The sequence below is a fragment of the Rattus norvegicus genome, chromosome 1 (assembly GCF_036323735.1).
Source record: "Rattus norvegicus strain BN/NHsdMcwi chromosome 1, GRCr8, whole genome shotgun sequence".
NCBI classification, from domain to species: Eukaryota; Metazoa; Chordata; class Mammalia; order Rodentia; family Muridae; genus Rattus; species Rattus norvegicus.
Window position 1 is genome coordinate 209,033,592 of NC_086019.1, and position 20,808 is coordinate 209,054,399.

General features: G+C 51.1%; 1 protein-coding gene across 11 annotated transcripts in view; it reads right to left on the reverse strand.

The window, feature by feature from the left end:
- Positions 1-20,808, reverse strand: part of Cttn (cortactin) — a 35,530-nt gene that overhangs the window by 4,544 nt on the left and 10,178 nt on the right. For 3 of the 11 annotated variants that reach the window (NM_001398643.1, XM_063272517.1, XM_063272519.1), the window contains exons 6-15: positions 17,792-17,902; positions 16,448-16,502; positions 14,786-14,896; positions 13,126-13,236; positions 12,593-12,703; positions 11,726-11,836; positions 10,255-10,310; positions 6,491-6,560; positions 2,536-2,684; positions 561-650 (exon numbers count right to left, since the gene is read on the reverse strand). In NM_001398643.1, coding sequence (NP_001385572.1) covers positions 561-650; positions 2,536-2,684; positions 6,491-6,560; positions 10,255-10,310; positions 11,726-11,836; positions 12,593-12,703; positions 13,126-13,236; positions 14,786-14,896; positions 16,448-16,502; positions 17,792-17,902 — 975 coding nt within the window. Of the gene's footprint in view, positions 1-560; positions 651-2,411; positions 2,504-2,535; positions 2,685-6,490; positions 6,561-10,254; positions 10,311-10,524; positions 10,712-11,725; positions 11,837-12,592; positions 12,704-13,125; positions 13,237-14,785; positions 14,897-16,447; positions 16,503-17,791; positions 17,903-20,808 lie in introns of those variants that run through there. The other 8 variants (XM_063272521.1, NM_021868.3, XM_063272523.1 and 5 more) reach the window with 5 other exon arrangements.

Sequence of the window (20,808 nt, forward strand, 5' to 3'; positions counted from 1 at the left end):
AACAAAAGTGATCAAAGAGAGGGAGTCCTAGTGGTGAATAGGTCATGGTCACCTACGCCCTAGTCATGGACAGGGTCCACACTAGACCCCATGAGCAATGTCACCTAGCTAATGGAGGCAGTACATGAGCACTGGCTGAGATCTGTGGGGTGTGGCTGTGGGCAGAGGGGCTTACTTCAGTGAGGGACCCTGAGTCCAGACAGAGTATGGGAGACTCGAGACAGGGATGTGGCAAGGACTCTCAAAGCTTCATGTGAGGAGGCCACAAGGACCAGAGAACAAGATGCTCAAGGGACTAAGGAAGAACCCTGTCTCAGGGCCAAGAGAGAGCTCATTCTAGAGGGAGCACGGTCAGGACAACCAAAATACTGAGCAGGCAGCATCTACTGACCTCCCAGAAGCTATAGGGAGAGGAAGGCCCTGAGGCTATGGTCTGCCCAAAGATAAGAACGGCAGCCAACCTGGGGGCGAGGGGAAACCTTTGTTCCAGGGACACAGAAGAGGAAGGTGTCAGGAGTCTGAAAGAGTCTAGGGTGGCCAACTGCCATGTCACTACCCACCTCATAGATGGGGCTGGATGGTGGTCTGTCTTCAGCTGGCTGAGGACTAGGGGATGCAGGGGGTGTCTGCTTCTTGGCTCTGGCTTGCTCCTAAGACAAAGGGACAGCAAATGCATGGTTACTCAGACAGCCTGAAAGTCAAATCTGCCACTTTGTAAAGGGGTGGCACCCAGGTGGGAAGCTTGGTGCCTGCTGAGAGAGTAGAAAGCACTGATCACTGGGTTACACAGTCATGCCTTCTCAAGAACTCTGGCCTGTGGTACAGTGTCACAAGGTGGGAAGATGCATTTAGACGCCCAGTGGACAGGTGCAGAGGTGACATCAAGCAGCCACTCCATCTGGCCCTCAGCTCATTTCCCAACTTGGGGCTCTGAGTAAAAGCTACCATGGACGAAGAGTTTCAGGGACCTCTGAGTAGGTAGATATTTTCTGCACATGGGGGAGACATGACCCTGAGAGTTGACTGGGCTGCCCTCCATAGAGTATCCTCGGGCAAAATCCTGGTCCCCAGGACTATAACAGAACACTAAACAGGAGATAGGAACAGAGGCAGTGAGTAGCCACAGCTGGCCAACATCCCTCAGGTTCCCTCGTCTCCAGGGCTGTGGCATCAAGTATGGGATGTTCTAACCTCTTGGGGAGCAAGCTCAGACAGCAGCATGGGAAATCCATTAAGATCAGCATGTCCCTATAGGAGATGTTCAAGGTTGCAGTCACGCCTGAGACAGGACTGAACCTCACCTAATCACTTCACACCCTTTCTTACTCTTCTGTGTAGGGGGAACAATGGTCACACCATGTGCTCTTAAGAAAATTACCATAGACTCTGGCACAGTCTTTGCAACGTAGGAGCTGTCTGTTCAGTGTCACTAAAACAGCCATTGCAATCACCAAGGACAAACACCCCAGGCACTGGTGGTCCTGTGCAGCTGAGGGCAAGACATATCTGGATGTTCAGGTCTCCAACACGATGAGGAGGCCTGGCTGTTGAGTTTGCCCATTTGTGACAATAGGCTGTGAGGCTTGTTCCAGCCTTCCCTGTACCCAGTTGGGTGCCAGGAAGAGGCCTCGCTACCTAATGTATGTTTAATGTCCCACAGAACCTGAAGTCCAAGGGGGTCAAGTCCAGGCTCATCAGCTCAAAACTGATAGGAAAAGACAGTATAAGAAACGGAGTGGGCAGGACAGAAAAGCCTCACACAGCAGAGGAATCAGCATCAAGAGAATCTGACAGCAGAACTCAGCAGTTATCCAGAACCACACGGCCAGTCAACCTGCAGAAACTTATAGAGGAGACAATGCTGTGGGGTGGCACGCATGTGCCGCGGATGAACAAAAGCGAAGGTGTGAACCCTTGCTCTGAGATGGGGCCTTTATAGGGAGGAGATGTGTACTTCATAAACTCTGGGTCACTCCCACACGCACCTTCACTCCTGAGACACATTACCCAGGGGCTCCATTGTCTGAGCCCTTGCTCTCAGTGTCATCTGCCAACTGCACACCATTCCCTGACCCCACATATTCCTCTGTGGGGTCTCAACCCCAACTCTCCTTGGGAGGAAGTGTTTATCACCTTAGACAGAGCCTCATGTTTATAAGTAACTCTGTATGACTTACCGAGGGCTCTGCTTCCTGACAATCGGCTGAGCCTTCGCCAGCATACGCATGTGGCCATGGGGAAAGGATGAGCGTTGAAGGTGTCCAGGTGATCAAGTTGCTCTACCTTACAGTGTAAGCAAGCCTTCCTACCCTAACAGTCCCTCCTGAATCTAGCAGGGAGCAAATTAACTCCTCTCAGTGGTAAATGGGAGGGCATATTCACAGAAGTCTCAAGGTGGAGCCCTGCCCCATGCCCGCTCCCCCTACTCACAGCAGTACCTTGAGGGACAGAAACGAGCTTCCTCCCACAGCGCCTGATGCAGACTCAGGGAGGCACCAGGGCCCTGGAACAGACACAGCAGCATTCATTACTCACTTCCAGCTTCCTTCGAGCCTCCTCCTGCTCCTGCCTTTCTTGGGCCATCCGCTGAGCTCTCTCGGCTTCTGCCTTCCGTCTGTCCTCCTGCTCTCTCTCCTTTGCCAGGTTTTCAAAGTTAGCACGAATATTACTGGTTTTGCTGGTCACTAGAGGAAAGAGAGGACACATCTGTCCCAGAACACCTCACCAGGACAAAAGCCACACCAGGGTGACCTTGCAGCAGAAGCATCCTCACGTGGGGATTAAGGATACCCACGGAGCACTGTCAGCCCACCCAGGCCAGCCACACATAAAGCCCAGGGGAGACTGATGGGCGCTGGAAGCCCAGGGGAGACTGATGGGCGTTGAAAGCCCTGGGTCTGCACCATAGTTAAGCCAGACACTGTCATAGCCAAGCACCACACACTGAGGCTGGATGAAGCAATAGCTAAGCTTTCTAACCCTGAAGGATGGGATGTGGCTCAGCAGAGGTTCCCCAGTGAGGAACTGTGGTGTGGCTCAGTGATAGAGCCCTTGCCTATCATATACAAGGGTTCAGGGGACCAGGTTCCATCCCTGGCACCACAAGAAGAAAAACAACAGACAAGAGCAGGGAGGATGTCAGGCACGAGCAGCCTGTGTCTGTCTCAGGGGCAGGCTAATTGCACTACTGAGCCATAGTGAACAGCTTTGTTCTCGGAGCACATTTTCCCAGACATGAGAAGCAGGTCTGAGTGACTAGCAGGAACTTCCTTCAAGGTGAGCCTATCTGATAAGGAAGTCATTGCTGAGTCAAGTGCGGGGGTGCAAACAGGTCATCCTAGCCCTGAAGAAACTCAGGCAGACTGGGCTACATGAGACCCTGTCTCAAAACGAAACAGAAAAACAGAAACAAACAAACAAACAATGAATCAGGACAGGAAATGTTGCTGTTGGTCAATATGAAATTCAAAGTTCCAAGCACGACAGCTGGGTTGGCCAGGTGTCCTAACACACACCTGGGATCTCAGTGATTGAATCAAGACAAAGCTGAGGCAGGAGAATGACATTAAGCCCAAGGCCAACCTGAGCTAATCAGTGAGATCAGGGCTGGCCTGGGATATAGAGTGAAGCCCTGCCTACAAAGACAAATGTAAGAATAAATGAATGAATGAATGATGAATGAATGAATGAATGAATGAATGAATGAATGAAAGAAATTTTCTTAAAAATTTAACAATCTGGGTTTTTGGACATGTGTGGCTACTACCATGGCATGCTGGTTACTTTTCTGTCAACGTGAGAGAAGTCAGAGAGGAGGAGGGAACCTGAGAGTACTGTTGGCACAGGACACACCAGGACCAAGTTCACAGCCCAGAGGAGATTGAATTGCCCCGGGGGACAAAGGGCAGAGAATAAGAGACAGAGACAGGAAACAGAGAGTGAGGGGGAAGGGAAAAGGAACAAGGGAGAGGGGGAAGGGATATTTGCCCTGAGGGACACAGGACTGCCTCTGAACAGAGAGGAGACAGACTGGCCCATACTTGTATGTAGACAAAAGGCAGTTTAAAGGGAACAAGGACGGACAGATGGACGGAGAGACGGACAAACACACACACACACACACACACACACACACACACACACACACATCAGGATGGGTTGGTTTATTTTGATTGGATGGTTTGAACAGTATAGCATTTTGATGGCTGGACCTTGATGGTCAGCCTCAGGAGGAGGAAGTGGCCAAATAGAGAACAGACCTTGCCAGCTAGCTTTATAGGAATGCAATCTAATGGTTTAGCAAGGGAGAGGGGGAGGGGGAGGGAGGGGGAAACCAGGCAAGATCTGCCAGAGCCATGTTTGTCACACTCAGGCCTACCAGAGCCCTCCAGGGCCTCAACTGAGAAAACACCTCCATAAGATCAGACTTTAGCTGGGCAGTGCTGGTGCCTGGTGGGACATTTTCTTCTTTTTTTTTTTTTTTTGGTTCTTTTTTTCGGAGCTGGGAACCGAACCCAGGGCCTTGCGCTTCCTAGGTAAGCGCTCTACCACTGAGCTAAATCCCCAACCCTGGTGGGACATTTTCTTAATTAGTGATTGATGGAGGAAGGCCCAGTCCATTGTGCTGAACCATCCAGCGCTGGTGGTCCTGGGTTCTATAAGAAAGCAGGCTCAGAGCTGGAGAGAAGGCTCAACAGGATGGCACTAACTGCTCTTCCAAAGGTCCTGAGTTCAATTCCCAGCAGCCACATGGTGGCTCACTGCCATCTGTAATGAGATCCAATACCCTCTTCTGGTGTGTCTTCAGAGAGCAACAGTGTGCTCATAAATAAATAAATGTTTAAAAGAGAGAGAGAGAGAGAGAGAGAGAGAGAGAGAGAGAGAGAGAAGGCTCAGCAAGCTGTGAGGAGCAAGCCACTATGCAGCCCTCCTCCATAGCCTCTGAATCAGCCTCTGCCTACAAGTTCCTGCCCTGCCTGAGTTCCTGTCCTGGCTTCCTCCAGTGATGAACAGTAATACGAAAGCGTAAGCCAATATACCGCCTTTCCTTCCAGAGTTGTGCTGGTCACGGAGTTTCAGCCACAATGACACCCCTAACTAGCACAATGATCATGACTTAAAGGCTATGAGATGGCCTACGGATAGTAGGGAAGGGCTCTATGGGTGAGTTCCAGGCCTAATCCAGAGATCTGGCTTGAGGGAGAGTTCTGGAATTTTAGTTTCTTTAAAAGACACAAAAATATTACAACAATGTTTTTGTTGTAATCCCAGGTGTGGGACATGGGGCTGCTTCCGACCGTCTGCAGCAGCTGACTGTGATTTGTCTGTGCTCTAGCAGAGGTGTGGTTTTACCAGCTGCAGATGGTCTGTGATCGTGTGATGTGTAGAATTCTGGGACTGTTTCAGAGTGTGTAACTGCTAGGACGCCTATCGGTGGGGTTGGTCTTCAGGGGGCTGCAGTTTGGTAGCAGTCATGCTCAAAGAAGGAACAAGAGGAAAGAAATTCTTGGATCTCTCTCTCCCCTCTACCATTCGTGGTCTCCTATCTAGTGATGAAGTGCGCACGTGTGTGTGTGTGTGTGTGTGTGTGTGTGTGTGTGAGAGAGAGAGAGAGAGAGAGAGAGAGAGAGAGAGAGATAGATAAGGGGTGGGGAAACAAAGAAGAGTCCACAAAGTATCAAAAAGCAGCTACATGTAGCATTTGAAATAGCAGGCTCCTGAGTGAGCAAGCCTCCAGAAGTATTTAGAGACCGCAGCCCAGGGGAGTCCCCAGCCCTGTGGAACCACAGCCCACTGGGCCTTGAGCGCACATAGCTTCCCTGAGAGCATCCCCTGCCCTGCCTAGCACAGTCAGGCCCGACACCGACTAACTCCATACTGTATTCTCTGTGTAAGTGCCTTAGTCTCATTGTTTTAAAAACATTTTGTTTACTCTCTTTCCTGTTTTTGACACAGGTTCTTACTCTATAGTACAAGCTGGCCCAATCCTCAGCATATAACCCACGCCGGCGTTGAACTCGTGGCAAGCCTCCTGCCTCAGTCTCCCAAATGCTGAGATTACAGTTGTATCCCACCGTGCCTGGACCCTTGTAATATGAGACACAGTAGATGTCAGTAAAACAAGTGGTGCCCCCTGCGGCCTTTGCAAAAGGCCCCGATGGTTTTCATAGTATCAGAGTGGCCCAAGAACCGATCCTGTGTGTGCAGTTGCCAACGGTCACCACCTCCTGACGTACGCTGAGATGTCTATCCTATGTGCAAATGTCATTCTCTAGATGTATCTCACTCCTCACACACCCGGTCAAAAGCTGTGGGTGAGAGGAGTGGGCTCAGGGGGCACATGTAGGCTGCTCCCAGAACCTGGTCACCAGCATCTCTCACCAACACCCCACAGGGTTGAGGCCTTCCTCTTAGCCATGTCTGGGAGACCATGGGGCACCAACACTACACCCCATGTACCACACAGTGCTTTCAGACTGCCAGGACTCACCAGCCTCAATGGGGACAGTCTTCTGATAGGCAGACGGCACCTGGACCACTTCTTCAAAGGTGGATGCGTTCTGTGGAGACAGAGAGGAGTCAGGGAGTGCTGGCCATGCTCCTTCACAGCCAGGGCAGCTGCAACCTAGTGAGTGTGAGGGGCCTTCCCCAGCCTTCAAAACACCCCACAACACAGCTCCTGCTTCATCCTGCAGATTCACTGGGGCTTGGCTCCCCTTCCACAGACCCTCAGATTATCCTGCAGTTGCACATTCCTGACTTAGCACCGTGAGTCACTGTGGGTCACAGGGTTACCTTGCCAGCCCCCTCCTTGTTCTTCTGCAGGCTCTCTCAACTTCCCACACCTCAACCATGCTTACAGGCTCCAGAATTACTCTGGTAGGGATGGAGGAAGCCAGTGGCCAACCTAAGCACAGGCTGACAGGGCTCTGACACCAACAACAGTCCCAGCCATGTGGCTTCTCAAAGGAAATTCAGGGTTCGGGGCATTTACTGTTCCCAACACACGCCACATGAAGAAGGGAGGCTGAAGGTGGCCGAGGGGCCCTCTCTCCAGTGAAAGTAGTGCCCTTCAGTTGACTTCAGATGGGCTATACTCAGCGTGGCCCTCCCCACCGGCCTCTTTCCCTTCTACTAGGAAGCTGAGTCCATGAGAAATGAGTGGCTACCCTGTCTAAAATCCCATATGGGGCCACTCCCTGCTGAGAGCCCCCAGGGCTGTGCCCACCTTGGCTGCCCTCACCACCCCTTTTCTTCTTCCCAGACACCCGCCCCTAAACCTGACCTATCCTGCTCCCCCAGAACAACCCTCGCCTAGTTAGGAGGTCCCTGTCTGATCCGCAGTTGTCTGGAGGAGCCCAGATCCATCTCCACACCCTCTGCTCCTTCTCTCACTCCTGCCTTCTGGATCACAACCCCCCCCCACCCTTTTTTTCCCTAAAGTGTGCTGGGGTGACACCTAGTGCCTCCTCAGCCCTAAGCCAGCCTCACCACTGAACCACACCCACCCCCAGCCCAGCTTCTTCTTTTTTTTTTTCTTTTCTTTTTTTCAGAGCTGGGGATCGAACCCAGGGCCTTGCGCTTGCTAGGCAAGCGCTCTACCGCTGAGCTAAATCCCCAACCTCCCCCAGCCCAGCTTCTTGACCCCATTCCTGCTTTCCTGAGTCTCCCCCTCAGCCCTTGATCCATCCTGCCCACATCAGCCCTTACTCTGCCTCCTTCTCCATAAGCCTAGCTCTGGAGCCCAACAAGGGAGGCCACTCTTGTCTTTGGACGACTGGTAGCTGCCCAAACCACCACAGAGGAACACTTTTCCTGTCTAGGAGAGGACAGGCTGATATCGAGGTTACCACCTTATCCTAGTCACTATGGGGATGAACCACTGCTCTCTGAACAGCCTCATGGCACAGCCTGGGTCCTGATCCTGCCCCACAGTCCCTTGGGGTTCTCCACAGGACAACAGACAGAGAGAGAATGGCCATGCCTGAGTGGCAGGAGGGGAGAGAAGAGACAATTCTAACCACATCGTTTCCTGACTTTGAGTGCACAAGGTCAGCGGTCACCATCTTTACCATCACCACTAACCACAGACACCACAACTTCCTCAATGGCAGCCTCTGACTAACACACTTAGTTCCTCATGTCCTCTGCCACAGGGCTCTCAGCCACCAGACACCTGGTCTCCTGCCACCCCACCCCCAGTCTCCTTGCTCAGTCTATTCTGACTGGCAGAGGTGAAACCCAGAGGGGTGCCCTTCAGCACACTGAACAGCCCTCCCCTGCCACTGAGGCAGCCCTGCAGCATCCTGGCTGCCTAAGGCCTCATCTTCTCTACCCAAGTCCCCCAACTCTGCAAGGCTCGAATCACTCCAAGCCCTCCTTCTGGTGTGTACAGCTGTGCCTGGACTCGGGTTCCTCCAGTAAAGCACAGGTTGCAAGTTCCATGGGCTTCCCAGGGCCTTCCCCACAGCAGGAAATAGAATGGCCACCCTCGCTCTTCCACATCCGCAGTGATGTTCCCAAACCAGGCTCCTGTCACATCCTCTGCTCCACTGTCACTGACCATCTTTGCAGAGAACCTCCTATCTGCCCTCAAAACATGGCCCAGAGACCAATGAGAGGGTTCACTGGGTAAAGCACTTGCCTCTAAGCCTAAGGACCTGAGTTCAATCCCTGGGACCAGCATGGTAGAAAACAACTCACACAAGTTGTCCTTTGACCACCAAGTATACTCAGTGGCACATACATGTGCAAACATATACACCTACATATATACATGCATGCACATAATGATTTGGTTTTTATTTTGTTTTGGAGACAGGGTTTTTCTGTAAAGATGGGGCTATTCTGAAACTCTCTGTAGACCAGATTGGCCTCGAACTCAGGGATCTGCCTGCCCGTGAAACCTGAGTACTGGGATTAAAGGTGTGCATCATCACCTGGCTACATATAATTATCTTTAAACTCAGTTCATCTGGTTTCCTCGGGGCCAGTTAGCTCAAGCCACCAGCTTGCTCTCAGAGCTTCCTGTGAGATACCCTGGCGACATGGGGGATGTCTAGGGTGAAGCCAACCACAGTAAACTGAGTAAAGGAAGAACAACTCTGGGAATGACCTATGCATGCCATGTATGACCACAGCCAAAGACAGGAAGGCATCTGTGCAGTTGGAAGGATGAGGTCACCTCAGGCAGAGGAAAGCAGCCTTGTTGGTCTGTTGGAGAACCCACAGAGCTGTCTAGTAATAGCTTCCCCCTTCACTGGTTAACAGACTAGAAAAAATAATTCTTTCACCAGCTCACAGCTGACCCCATGGGGTCCAGGAACTGATTAAAAGCAACAGGCTGATGAGGGTATCTGGAGAGAGGGAACAGTCTGTTACCACAGGAACATGCTTTTATGCCTAACAGACAAAGCTGGACAAGATGGCACTGGCCACCAATGCTAGAGACTCTGGAGGCTGAGGCAGAAGCATCTCAAGTCCCAGGCCAGCCTGGGTGGCACAGACCTGATCTGAAGGAAAAGGTGAAAAGGGGCAGGCTAAGGCCCAATACGTCCCAGCTGCTGGCCAACTGAACAAGATTAGTAGTCCAGCTCCCCCATCTGTGGTAACAATGACTAGATGTGGCCACTAAGCTCTTCCAAGAACTGGTTCCCCCTGGCTTTCTGCTAATAATTAAAAGTTCAAGGGGCTGGGGATTTAGCTCAGTGGTAGAGCGCTTGCCTATGAAGCGCAAGGCCCTGGGTTCGGTCCCCAGCTCCGAAAAAAAAGAACCAAAAAAAAAAAAAAAAAAAAAAAAAAAAGTTCAAATGGTCGGGCTGGAGAGATGGCTCCTCTGAGTGCTGGCTGCTCTTGCAGAGGTCCTGAGTTCAATTCCTAGCAACAACATGGTGGCTCACAACCATGTATGATGCGATCTGGTGCCCTCTTCTAGTGTGCAGGCATACATGCAGGAAGAACACTGTATACATTAGTAAATAAATCATCAAATAAAAAAGTCAAATAGTCCCCAAGACTCTTGTATCAAGTGCCTGGGTTTCATTCAAGATCCCAACTGCTAACTGCTGTGCTGTGACCAAGTACTCAGCTTACTTGGCCTCAGCCCCAAGTGTGAAACAGAATGAACCCACAGTTGTGCCACATGGGGTATGAGGATTCCCAGGTGGCCACTTCAGCACCATGGAATGACACATGCCTCATATTGCTGGACAGAGCCCTCGGAAGAACATCCCCACCGTAGCTCACCAGCCTTACCTTGTCCATCCGATCCTTCTGCACCCCATACTTCCCGCCGAATCCTTTGGCATAGTCTAAAAGGTGGTAAAGGCAAGACTTGCGTGAGGCTGAGGCCGGGCGAGCAGCGCAGGCACATGCGCATGGATCCGCAAACAGCCCGGGGACACAAACCAGAGCAGAGGGATGGGCAAGCTGCCGAGGACGGGCTCTCCTGGCAAAGCCAGCTGTCTAACCACAGTGCCCAGTGCAGGTAGGGAGCAGGGGAGGTGTGGGCATGCTTCCAGGAATGGGGACAGGGAGGGGATGGGCGCAGGCCGGCGGGAAGAAAGCGGAGGAGGGAGGACACAGGACAGGCCTTTGCAGTGCACACTCCTATAGCACAGTCTTCGCACCAGCAGGCCTTACTCTCATCTGCTTCCTGGGCGCCTGCTCTACTGGGCACTAATTAGAGGCCCCACCGTAGTGTGTTCTCTTGCTTTTTAAAAGAAAAAAACAAAACAAAAAAAAACCTCTGTGTGGAAATGCCACCAGACGAATCTGTCTGTCGCTGCCACACACAAACACATGAAAGTGACGGTCATGCAGCCTAGACATCACAAGGACCAAAGGCCACCTCCACACAATCTGCTGGGCCAGCACTAAGTACACTCGCCCTGGGCCTGATGGCATCTGGGAGCCTACAGTCCACGCTGATTCAGGGCGTCACATGCCTCCGCCTGGACACTGTCGGGTTCTAGAACCAGATCAGCTCTGGGGACCAGGTCTGATCTCTCAAGGAGAAGAAAGAGCAATAGCTACTGAGATCTCCAGGGCATGCCTCCCCTTGCCTGTATCAGCCACACACACAGTGTGCACTACGGTGAGGCTCTGGGTGGAGACAAATAGCACACAGACAGTGTGGCCAAAAAACAAAACAAAACAAATACATACACAAAACCTTGTACGCCTGGCCAAAAAGCAAAACCAAAAAAAACCAAGAAAACCAAAAACCAAAACAAAACAAAACAAAAACAAAAAATAAAAACAAAACAAAACCCACCACCACCAAGAAAAACCCCACACCACTGTAAACAAAGACACAGGGGGCACATAAAACAAGGCTATAACACTCCACGACCCCAGTGTGTGGTTAGCATCAGGTCTGGGAGAAGTAAATCAACTCCCTGTGGGTCAGAGGCAATGAGGAGGTGCTCAGAGATCAGCACTGGGGGTCGGCAGCGATGAGGCCAGAGGCTGCAGATACTGCCTACCTACAGAGTGCCTCCTAACCTGAACCCAAAGGTCGGAGGGAAAAAGAATGGGTGGGGTTGGGGGGGGGGGGGGGGGGACCGAGCTCCAGGTTGTTCCTCTGGCATGAAACTGAGTGGAGAACATCATGGCAGCCAGTGGCGGCACAGGAACTGTCACAGGCACTGTGGTAAACCCTGAAGTCTATGCTGCAAGCCAGCTGCACTGCAAGGGCTGGTAGGAGGAGGCAGGGGAACTGTGCCTTGCTGGGACTCGTGCTTGGCCAATTTCTCCTTGTAATCAAACCCCACAGCGGAGGAGTCCTGCCTCTCGGACTGAACACCAAATTTGCCTCCGAAACCAGTCTTATAGTCTGGAGATCCACGTGAGAGAGTGAGGAACATGACCGAGAGAGGAAACAGCTAGGTTAGAATCACATGAGCACGTGCGATTGTCAAGTACATCATGTTCAGACACAAGAGCTCTGATCTGCTGTTCTAACACTGACCGAGGTGTTAAGGAACAAACTCAGAGGCCAGCAGGCTCCAGTTGAGATGCAGAAGAAGGGTTGGAACTGGACGGTAAATGTAAAGTTTAGTTAAAGCTCCTCCAAGCTTCAAGGTTTGCCGGGAGGGACAGCTGGGGACAGCTATAAGGGTTCTACCCTCCTCAAACCAGCTTTCCCTGGGACAGGGTCCCACTGTGACAAGAAAAACTCCTCTAATTAGAAGGAAGTAGGCAAGGAATTGAGGGAGGCTCAGATAGAGACAGAATCTGTCCAGCACAGATCGTCCCTGGTTCCATCTCCAGGACCACAGAAAGAAGCCTGTCTTCCATACCATGGCCCACCTTACAAAGGAGAATGCAGGAACCCGGAGGACAAAAGCCCCATAGTAACCAGGCTCCCAGGGGCTACAGCCCTGGCATAGGGGGTGAGATGGGATGGGATTGTCTTATCCCCCTGCCACCTACAGAGACTTCTGGAACTGGGGGAGACAGGACAACTTGACACCATGAAAACAAAACTCAGACAAACACGGCTAACATGAAGCATGTGAACCCCTGAGGAACGAACACGAGCTTCCCAGAGGGCCCTGAGGAAAGCAGGGAGTGGGGCTAGAAGAGGTACCTTTTTGGGATTCATGCAGCTGCAGCTTCTCCTGATGGTCCCAGCCAAGGGCACACTTGTCCTGTCTGTCTGTCTGCACACCAAACTTTCCTCCAAAGCCTTTTACATAGTCTGCATGCACAACAGAAAGCCATACCCCGGCATTACTGCACAGCCAGGACAAAGAAGAGGTGGGTTTCAGATGCCACAAGACACACTTCACTAGTCCCTGGTGACACCCGACAGAGCCCTCCTTGAGATCACCGCATCTTAGGAGTGTGGTTAAACAGGCAGGACCAACGCATGCAGCCCTCAAGGCAGCGAGGTCTCATCACACACAGGCAGACGTGCGTGACAGGACACTGCTACAAGCAACACTGGGGCTTGGGGTCAAAGATGAGGCCACTGTTTGAGTTCTCATGTAACCACAGTCCGGGACCGGCCGCCTTAGGATGACCATTTAAACGACTGCAGATGACAGCCGTTTTTCTCTTCGGTGGCCACACCTGTCATCCTGGGAGGGGCTGGCGAGAGGAAGGTAAAGTGGCAGGTACCTTTCTGGGACTCATGCTTCTCTGTTTTGCCTTGATACTCAAAGCCCACAGCGCTTTTATCCACCTTGTCCTTGTCAATTCCGTATTTGCCACCAAAACCTTTGGAGTAATCTGAAACAAGAACAGCACCATATGGAGAACTAGCAACAGGGTGAGTTAGAAGGCTGGGGGTGCCTGCCACAAAGTGCGAAAGCCTGAGTTCAATCCCTGGGACCCACATGATCCATGGTATAAGGACAGTACCAACTCCTGCAAGTAGTCCTCTGACAGCCACACATGTACTCATCCATACACAAGCACAAAATGAATACACATAAAAAACTGAGCCAGGGGGCTGGGGGTTTAGCTCAGTAGTAGAGCGCTTACCTAGGAAGCGCAAGGCCCTGGGTTCGGTCCCCAGCTCCGAAAAAAAAAGAACAAAAAAAAAAAAAAAAAAAAACTGAGCCAGCATCAGACTAAATATTATATGGTCTTTAAGAATGTAAGTTGTGACCTGTCAAGATAGCTCAGTAGGCAAAGGCACTTGTCACTAAGCCGAATAACCTGAGCTCAATCCCTAGAACCCACATGGTGGGACGAGAGAGCCCAAGTGTGGTGGCTCATGCCTGTCTCCAGCACTCAGGAGGCCAAAGCAGATTACTGAGGACCTAAAACCAACCAATCCATTACGCACTGAGTTCAAAGCCACCCAGGGCGACAAAGTGAGACAGACGTTGGCTGAAAACAAACAAAATCAAAACCAAACAAAAACAAAAACAGAAAAGGGCCAGAGAGACGAGCACAGGATGCTCTTGCAGAGGACCAGATCCAGTCCCCAGCACCCACATGGTAGCTCACAACCACCTGTAATGGGATCTGATGCCCTCTTCTGGTATTCACGTGTTCATGCAGACAGAGCGTCATATAAATAAGTAAATCTAAAAAAAAAAAAAAAGGGAGAGAAAGAAATCCAGGGACTTCTTTTTGATGCAAGCTCTTGATTTTCAAAAACTGGTAAACACTAAACAGAACTAACGAATGTGGGCACAAAATTCACACAAGGACGACCGCTGTGCTGTGCAGCTGACGACTGTAAACACCGCCCTGTACCTGCTCTTTACACAGCACGGAAGGAGAAAGCCAGTATGACCTAGCAGGGCCTTTTGGCAGAGTTTGTCGTAATTATAGGGCTCTGGAGGATGTGGTGCTCAAATCCACAGGTCCTCATCTTGTGGTGACCCCCAACCATAAAATTATTTGTTGCTATTTCAAACTGTAACTTCGCTGCTGTTATGAGCTGTAATGTAACTATCTGATGTGGAGAATATCTGCTGAGACTCCTGTGAGAGGGTCATTCAACCCCAAAGGGGTCACAATCCACAGGCTGAAAACTGCTGCACTAGAGAGATGCTCAGTGGTCAAGAGGACCCTTTTTAGGCTCCTAACACCCACACAGCCACTCATAACCATCTATAAATGTAGTCCCTCTTCCGGCTTTCACACAAAGCACATATACATACATGTACGCAAAACACCCACACACACATCAAATAAAAATGAAGAAATCTAAAAAAGGCCTAAGTGTGAAAAGGTTAGAAGGAACGCAGGAACAAAAAGCAAACAGAGAAACACAAAAGAGCACACTCATCCACAAAGGAGCTCAAGGCCCAGCCGAATGAACCTTTCTGTGACTCGTGCTTCTCCGTCTTGCCCTGGTAGTCAAAGCCCACAGCACTCTTGTCTACACGGTCAGCTTGCACTCCATATTTGCCACCGAAACCACTGGAGTAGTCTAAGGAGACAAGACAGCCGTCAGCAAGAGTTAGGACTGCCAAGAGATAGATACACTGTGTACGTCTGGAACTCAAGGTTGCATTCTTTAGATGGCATTGGACACCTCCCTTGGGGAATCTTGTTATTAAGGTAGCAGTCCTCCATGACTGGAAGGTCTTCTGAGCACAAAATGGGCGCCTCCCTTTCTCACTGGGGCTTCCCTGTCTCTGCCTGAGAGTGTCCCTGAACACGGTGGCTGGCCTTGGTGAGCTATGTCTGAAAAGTGACCTTGTACAGAGGTCTCTGTAAGGCTATATAATTCAGCACACAAGCCCCACTCCCCACTCACATGATAATTAGGTGCTGTGCTATAACCAATCAGCCCTTTCCTTCCTACCCTAACGATGCCATTATATACCCTATCCCTAAAACAATAGACCCTTCTCGCTGCAGCAGTCTACAGAGGTCATCCCATACAGACGGCTGAACCCTGTTCTTTGCCACCCTTCAGGCTGGTGGCCAAGAGCCACCAAGGAGAAAGTGGGGAGGGGCACAACCCTCAAACTTTGTGCAGAGTTCAGATCACACCCCACCATTGCAGGCAACTGTTTTGAGAGAATGAACCGGCCATAGCAGTTCACACAAGGAATCATCAGCCTGGTCTATGGTGTGAGATCCTACTTCAAGAAACCAAAGTGGGGGGAGGGGGACTGAGACCGCAGCACGGGAAAAGGAGCTTGCCACCAAGCCTGACCATCATTCCCCAGGATCTGTGGGTCAGATGAAAAGGACAGACCTGTGAGTTTCTCTCCACCCCTGATCTCTGCACATAGAAAGTAAATAAAAATGTTTAAATAAAATAAATAAATAGTGAGAGGGGAGTTTACAAAGAAATAAAGGTGTCTGCCCACTTTAAAATCTCACTAGCCACAGCCAGGCATGGCTGCACCCCGCTGTGGTCCCAGTACATAGGACACTAAAGCAGAAGACTGCTAGGACTTGGACGACAGCCTGGGCTTCAAAGTAAAGTCTAAGCCAGCCTCGGCTACAGAATGAGTCCCTGTCTCAAAAATAAACAAAATGACAATTCATAGTCAGGTGAAGTACCACACACTTTCAATCCCAGCACTGCAGGAGAATTGTTGAATTTAATTGTGGAGTATCAATGTCATGATAGCATGAAATTATCTTAAAAGAAAGAAAACCAAACCACTGGGTACTCGAAAGAAACGATTTGTTTCTGTTGTTTAAAAAAAAAGAAAGAAAGGCCCTAGAGTCATGTGACATCACGAAAATCAATCACCATTCTCTTCCCCATGTTTTAGGGGCACAGTATCGATAATTCAGGTCCACAACTCTGGTTTCTGTCTTCCGGGAACATTTGCATTTGCTGTTCACCCACAATGCCAGAGGGCTGACTGAACTATTCTGCTCAGGTAAAGAGAAGGCAGCTTCCACTGGAGCCAGCAGGCTCAGGTATGCCACAGACAGCGAGGACACAGACCCTGCCACAGCCAGATGGCCCGGAGCCCAAAGCACAGAGCGGAGGCCTCCCCACCTCTCCCCTTACCTTTCTGGGAGGCGTGCTTCTCCGTCTTCCCCTGGTATTCAAAGCCTACAGCAGACTGTGGGACAAAAACATAAGGGACAGGTATTTAAATCACCAGAGACGACCCATCCAGACTCACGGCGTGCAAAGAACAAAGCTTTTAGTTATGTGCTTAGATGTGTGTGTGCCACAAAGGCCAGAGGCTGCCCAGTCCTGGTCTATTACTGTTTCCTTATGCCTTTGAACCTAGAGCTAGGCTAGTAGCCATCCTTCTCCCCACTCCACATCAATACTGGGCTTGCTTGTTATGTAGATGCTGGGGTCCAAACACAAATCCTCACTGCCATCTGAGCGTCTCCCCATCCTTGGGTGTTTGGATTTTTGTTTGTTAATTTAGGATCTCACTCTGTGGCTCAGACTGACTTTGAATTCAGGGCAATTCTCCTGCCTCTGCCTCTCAAGGTGCGGGGATACAGGTGTGAGCCAGGCTTAAACAATGTTGCTTTTTGACCTTTGGTTTCACAGTCAAAATAGACCGGGGTCTGTGTGTACAGAACACTCCATCCCCGGAAACACTCCGTCCCCGCAGGCTCCCTGCTTGTTGACTTATTCCAGGCATAGCATGCTGATCTGGAATTAATTCCCCTGCCACATGGACTTCCTGAACAAGCTTTACTGAGAACATTAACAAGATGGCAGGCCTGCCTTCAGCATCCGCTCTGCTTCCTGTGTGACCTGGAACTGGGACTCTGCACCTCTCACACTTCAGACACGATGGTCGGATCCTGCTATGTCCTGGTGCACACTAAGCACTGAAAGCAGTGTGCTTCCCTGCTCCACTGACAGCCCCAGGCGGGGAAAATCAGAACAGCCTCAGCCTTACAGAGCCTCAGGACACCAAGACCAGCTCTTCAAATCCATGCCGAGGGAGGGTTCTGCCTGTCAATCACATCCACCAGGGAAGCCAATGAAAAAAGTTCCTGATGGCATACCTTAGCCGAGTCAGAGGCTAGGCACACAGGGAGGACTTCAGTGAGCACACTGAGGCCTATCACTCCATGTCACTGCCTAGTCCCCACCGGACAGTCAGCACCCCTCACTTAGGCCGTAAAGGCAAGCATCAGAGACGCTCATTTAAATTCTTACCTAGACACCCTTCCTGCAGTCCCATGGAATTGAAGGGTACCTGTGGGGGTTGGGGATTTAGCTCAGTGGTAGAGCGCTTGCCTAGGAAGCGCAAGGCCCTGGGTTCGGTCCCCAGCTCCGAAAAAAAAAAAAAAAGAAAAGAAAAGAAAAGAAAATGAAGGGTACCTGTGAACTATTGTGCTGGCCCAAAGGGCCAGCCCCTGGCCATCACTCACTCACCTGATCCACCCTGTCCATCTGGACACCGAACTTGCCTCCGAAGCCCCGGACTGAGTCCACTTGTGAGCAGTGCTTGGAGAGCTTTGACTGGTACTCATGGCCCACAGCTGACTGGAACAAAGAAGAAAGATGCAGCACTGTGCGCCCACTCCCAGTGCAGCATGGAGGCCCCAACTCCCAGGACATAGCCCGGAAATGGCTGAGCCCTGGTGCAGGGTTCTCCTGTGCACCCTAAGCCTAGAGATACTCCAGACTAATACCCTAATGACAAACAGGAACTTGACAGGACCAGGCATGAACAAAGGACAGAGCCTGCAGTATGCACAGGAAGACCCAATTACTCAGTCTTCTCTCAAAGTCGGGTGTTTTCAGGGCTGCGACTCAGGAGCCAAAGCAGCACACACTTGTGACTGCGCTGAAACAGGGATGGGTACTGCTGTGGCACAATGCAGACCCGCATACCACACCTCCCAGACATGCAGACCACACTGGCCGGAGCCACGTGCTAGTACCTACACAACAGCCTCACATCAGCCCTCACCAAAGGCTGCAGGTCCCCCGGGGCTTCTGTTCAAGCCCACAGACCTACCAACAGGCAATGCCAGCGGCATCAGCCCACGGCCTGCTAGCAGAGCCCCTTCCTAGCCCCTTCCGTCAACAGTGCTAACATCTGCACTGTCACCAGCTGTCAGCGATGCCACTGCCCACCACAGCAGTCTGTGGCCTTTCCTCATGATGACTGATGCCTGTGCAGCTCCTTCCTAGACAAGGACAGATCAGTGTCGGGATGCAGAGGGCCCTGGGCCTCTGAACCTGTCTTCTTGGCCTGCAAGCACAGGCTTTTCCACCCACAGTTCCCGAATGACTTGGAGGCGTGTTATTTGATAATAAGCGCCTAGGCCCTAAGCTTTGGCTTGTTCCCACTAGCTCGTAACTCAATTATCCCATTTAAACCAGTCTAAGTTCTGCCACGTGGCTGGCTACCTCTCCTCCGCTTCCTATGTCCGACTTCCTCAGACTGAGGCCAATCTGCCCACTCTTGACTTCCAAAAGCCTATCTTTTCTATACTGGATGTCCCACCTTCTATTTCCTGCCTCAGCCTCTAGAGCGTGTGCTTTGCACTGACAGGTGTTGCCTCTACACAACACATAAGAGATCCTCTCTACATTGGCCCTCCTGGCAACAGGGCCCCAACTCTGACTGCCCTACAGGGAAGTCAGCCGTGTTACCACACACTTCTTGGTTGATTGGCCATCTGCTCAGTTTGGCCTTGCACTTGGGCCCTGTTCTGCATCTCACCAACTTCAATGCCCTCTTCAAGGCCACTGAGGTCAGTAATACACAGAACACATTCTACAGAGAAAGCCTTGGCTGACTCGCTCTCTCCTTCCTAGGCTTAACTGTGGTCAACAGCTGATGGCAGACCACAAGCCACAGCCTGTGAAACCCCGTGTGGCATGGTGGCCTGCCCTCGGCCTCTAGGCTCCCACACAGAAGCTGTCAGTGAAGAATCAAAAAGAGGCAGCCATGCCAAAGAGATTTCCCAGCAGGATTGTCCATCAGAAAGAAATTAAAGAGAAAGCAGGGCAGCTGGCCCCGGCTCCAACCTGCTGGTGGAAGGAATGTGTGCTCAGCGGCTTTGTTCTTCCATTGGCAGAAACTTAGCTATTATTTGCCTTGACCTGCACCACGCAGGGAAGGCAGGAGGCCTCCCTGGCAGGCCACAATCGCCTGATCCCTAAAGGATCCGAGTGGCTCCAGTCCTGGATCTGCCCTGGATGAGCCTGCCTGAGGAAGTCTCTGGAACTCACCTCTCCAGTTTCTGGAGAAGATGGACTAGCTAAGCCATTCTTGTTCAGGTTTTTGACAACCGATTACTCTCAGGTGTTCACAGGAGCCAAGGGCTAACCTCACCTCAATGCACAGGGCCTAGGGGACCAACAAGATAGCACACTCTGGCTAATGTCACCCATTGCTTGAGAGCCACTGGTCAATATCCAGCTGAGGAGGTGAACTCAAGTCTTTAGGAGCAGCCTGGTCCTCACAGTAGTCAGCCACAGAAGGTGGCAGTTACAACACAGGATACCCAGCACAGAAGATAGGCAAGGCGCAAAGTGAGGGCAGTGAATTCTAGGGGAAGCCCAGAGGGGCACATCTCCCCAGAAAGGCAGCACAAGGCAGCAATGAGAAGTCATTGAGGGAAACAGAGGCCAAGACGGGTGAGCACAAAGGGTGAAGGAAGGGCCAGGCTTGAAGTGCAAGCTGCAAGTTTGATGAGATTTGAGCCAATGGAGGTCCAGTCCGCAGCATGGTAAATGAGCCAGGAAACAACACTTAAGCTTGCCATTAAGATCACCCTTGGTGGGGTTGGGGATTTAGCTCAGTGGTAGAGCGCTTGCCTAGCAAGCACAAGGCCCTGGGTTCGGTCCCCAGCTCTGAAAAAAAAAAAAAAAAAAAAAAAAAAAAAGATCACCCTTGGTAAGTTATAATTCTCCCCAACTGTCACTCCAGGTCTCCATACTGTGGCTCTCTGCACCTTCCTGAGCTTAGATGAGCAGCGGGTATCACCTCGTGTTTGGATAGGATAGGATTCTGGATTTCTTCCAGAATGTACACATGACTCTGCTTTGCACACTGTCCATGTCAGAACCAACATGCCCATCTCTGTCCAGCAATGCAGAAACACAGCTGGCATCCATAGCTCCCTCCTACAGTAGGCATCTTGTCAGAATGTTGCTCCAGAACACTCCAGGCAGTGGCGGTTTGAATAAGAATGGCCCCGTAGGCTTATATATTTGAGAGGAGCATTAGGTGTGGCCTTGTTGGAGGATGTATGTCACAGGGGGTGGGCTTTAGGTTTTCAAATTCTCAAGCCAGGCCCAGTGTCACTCTCTCATCTGCTGTCTGCAGATCAAAATGTAGAACTCCCAGCTAATCTCCAGCACCATGTCTCTACACGCCGCCATGCTCCCTGCCATGCTGATAGCAGACTAAACTTCTAAACTGTAAGCCAGCT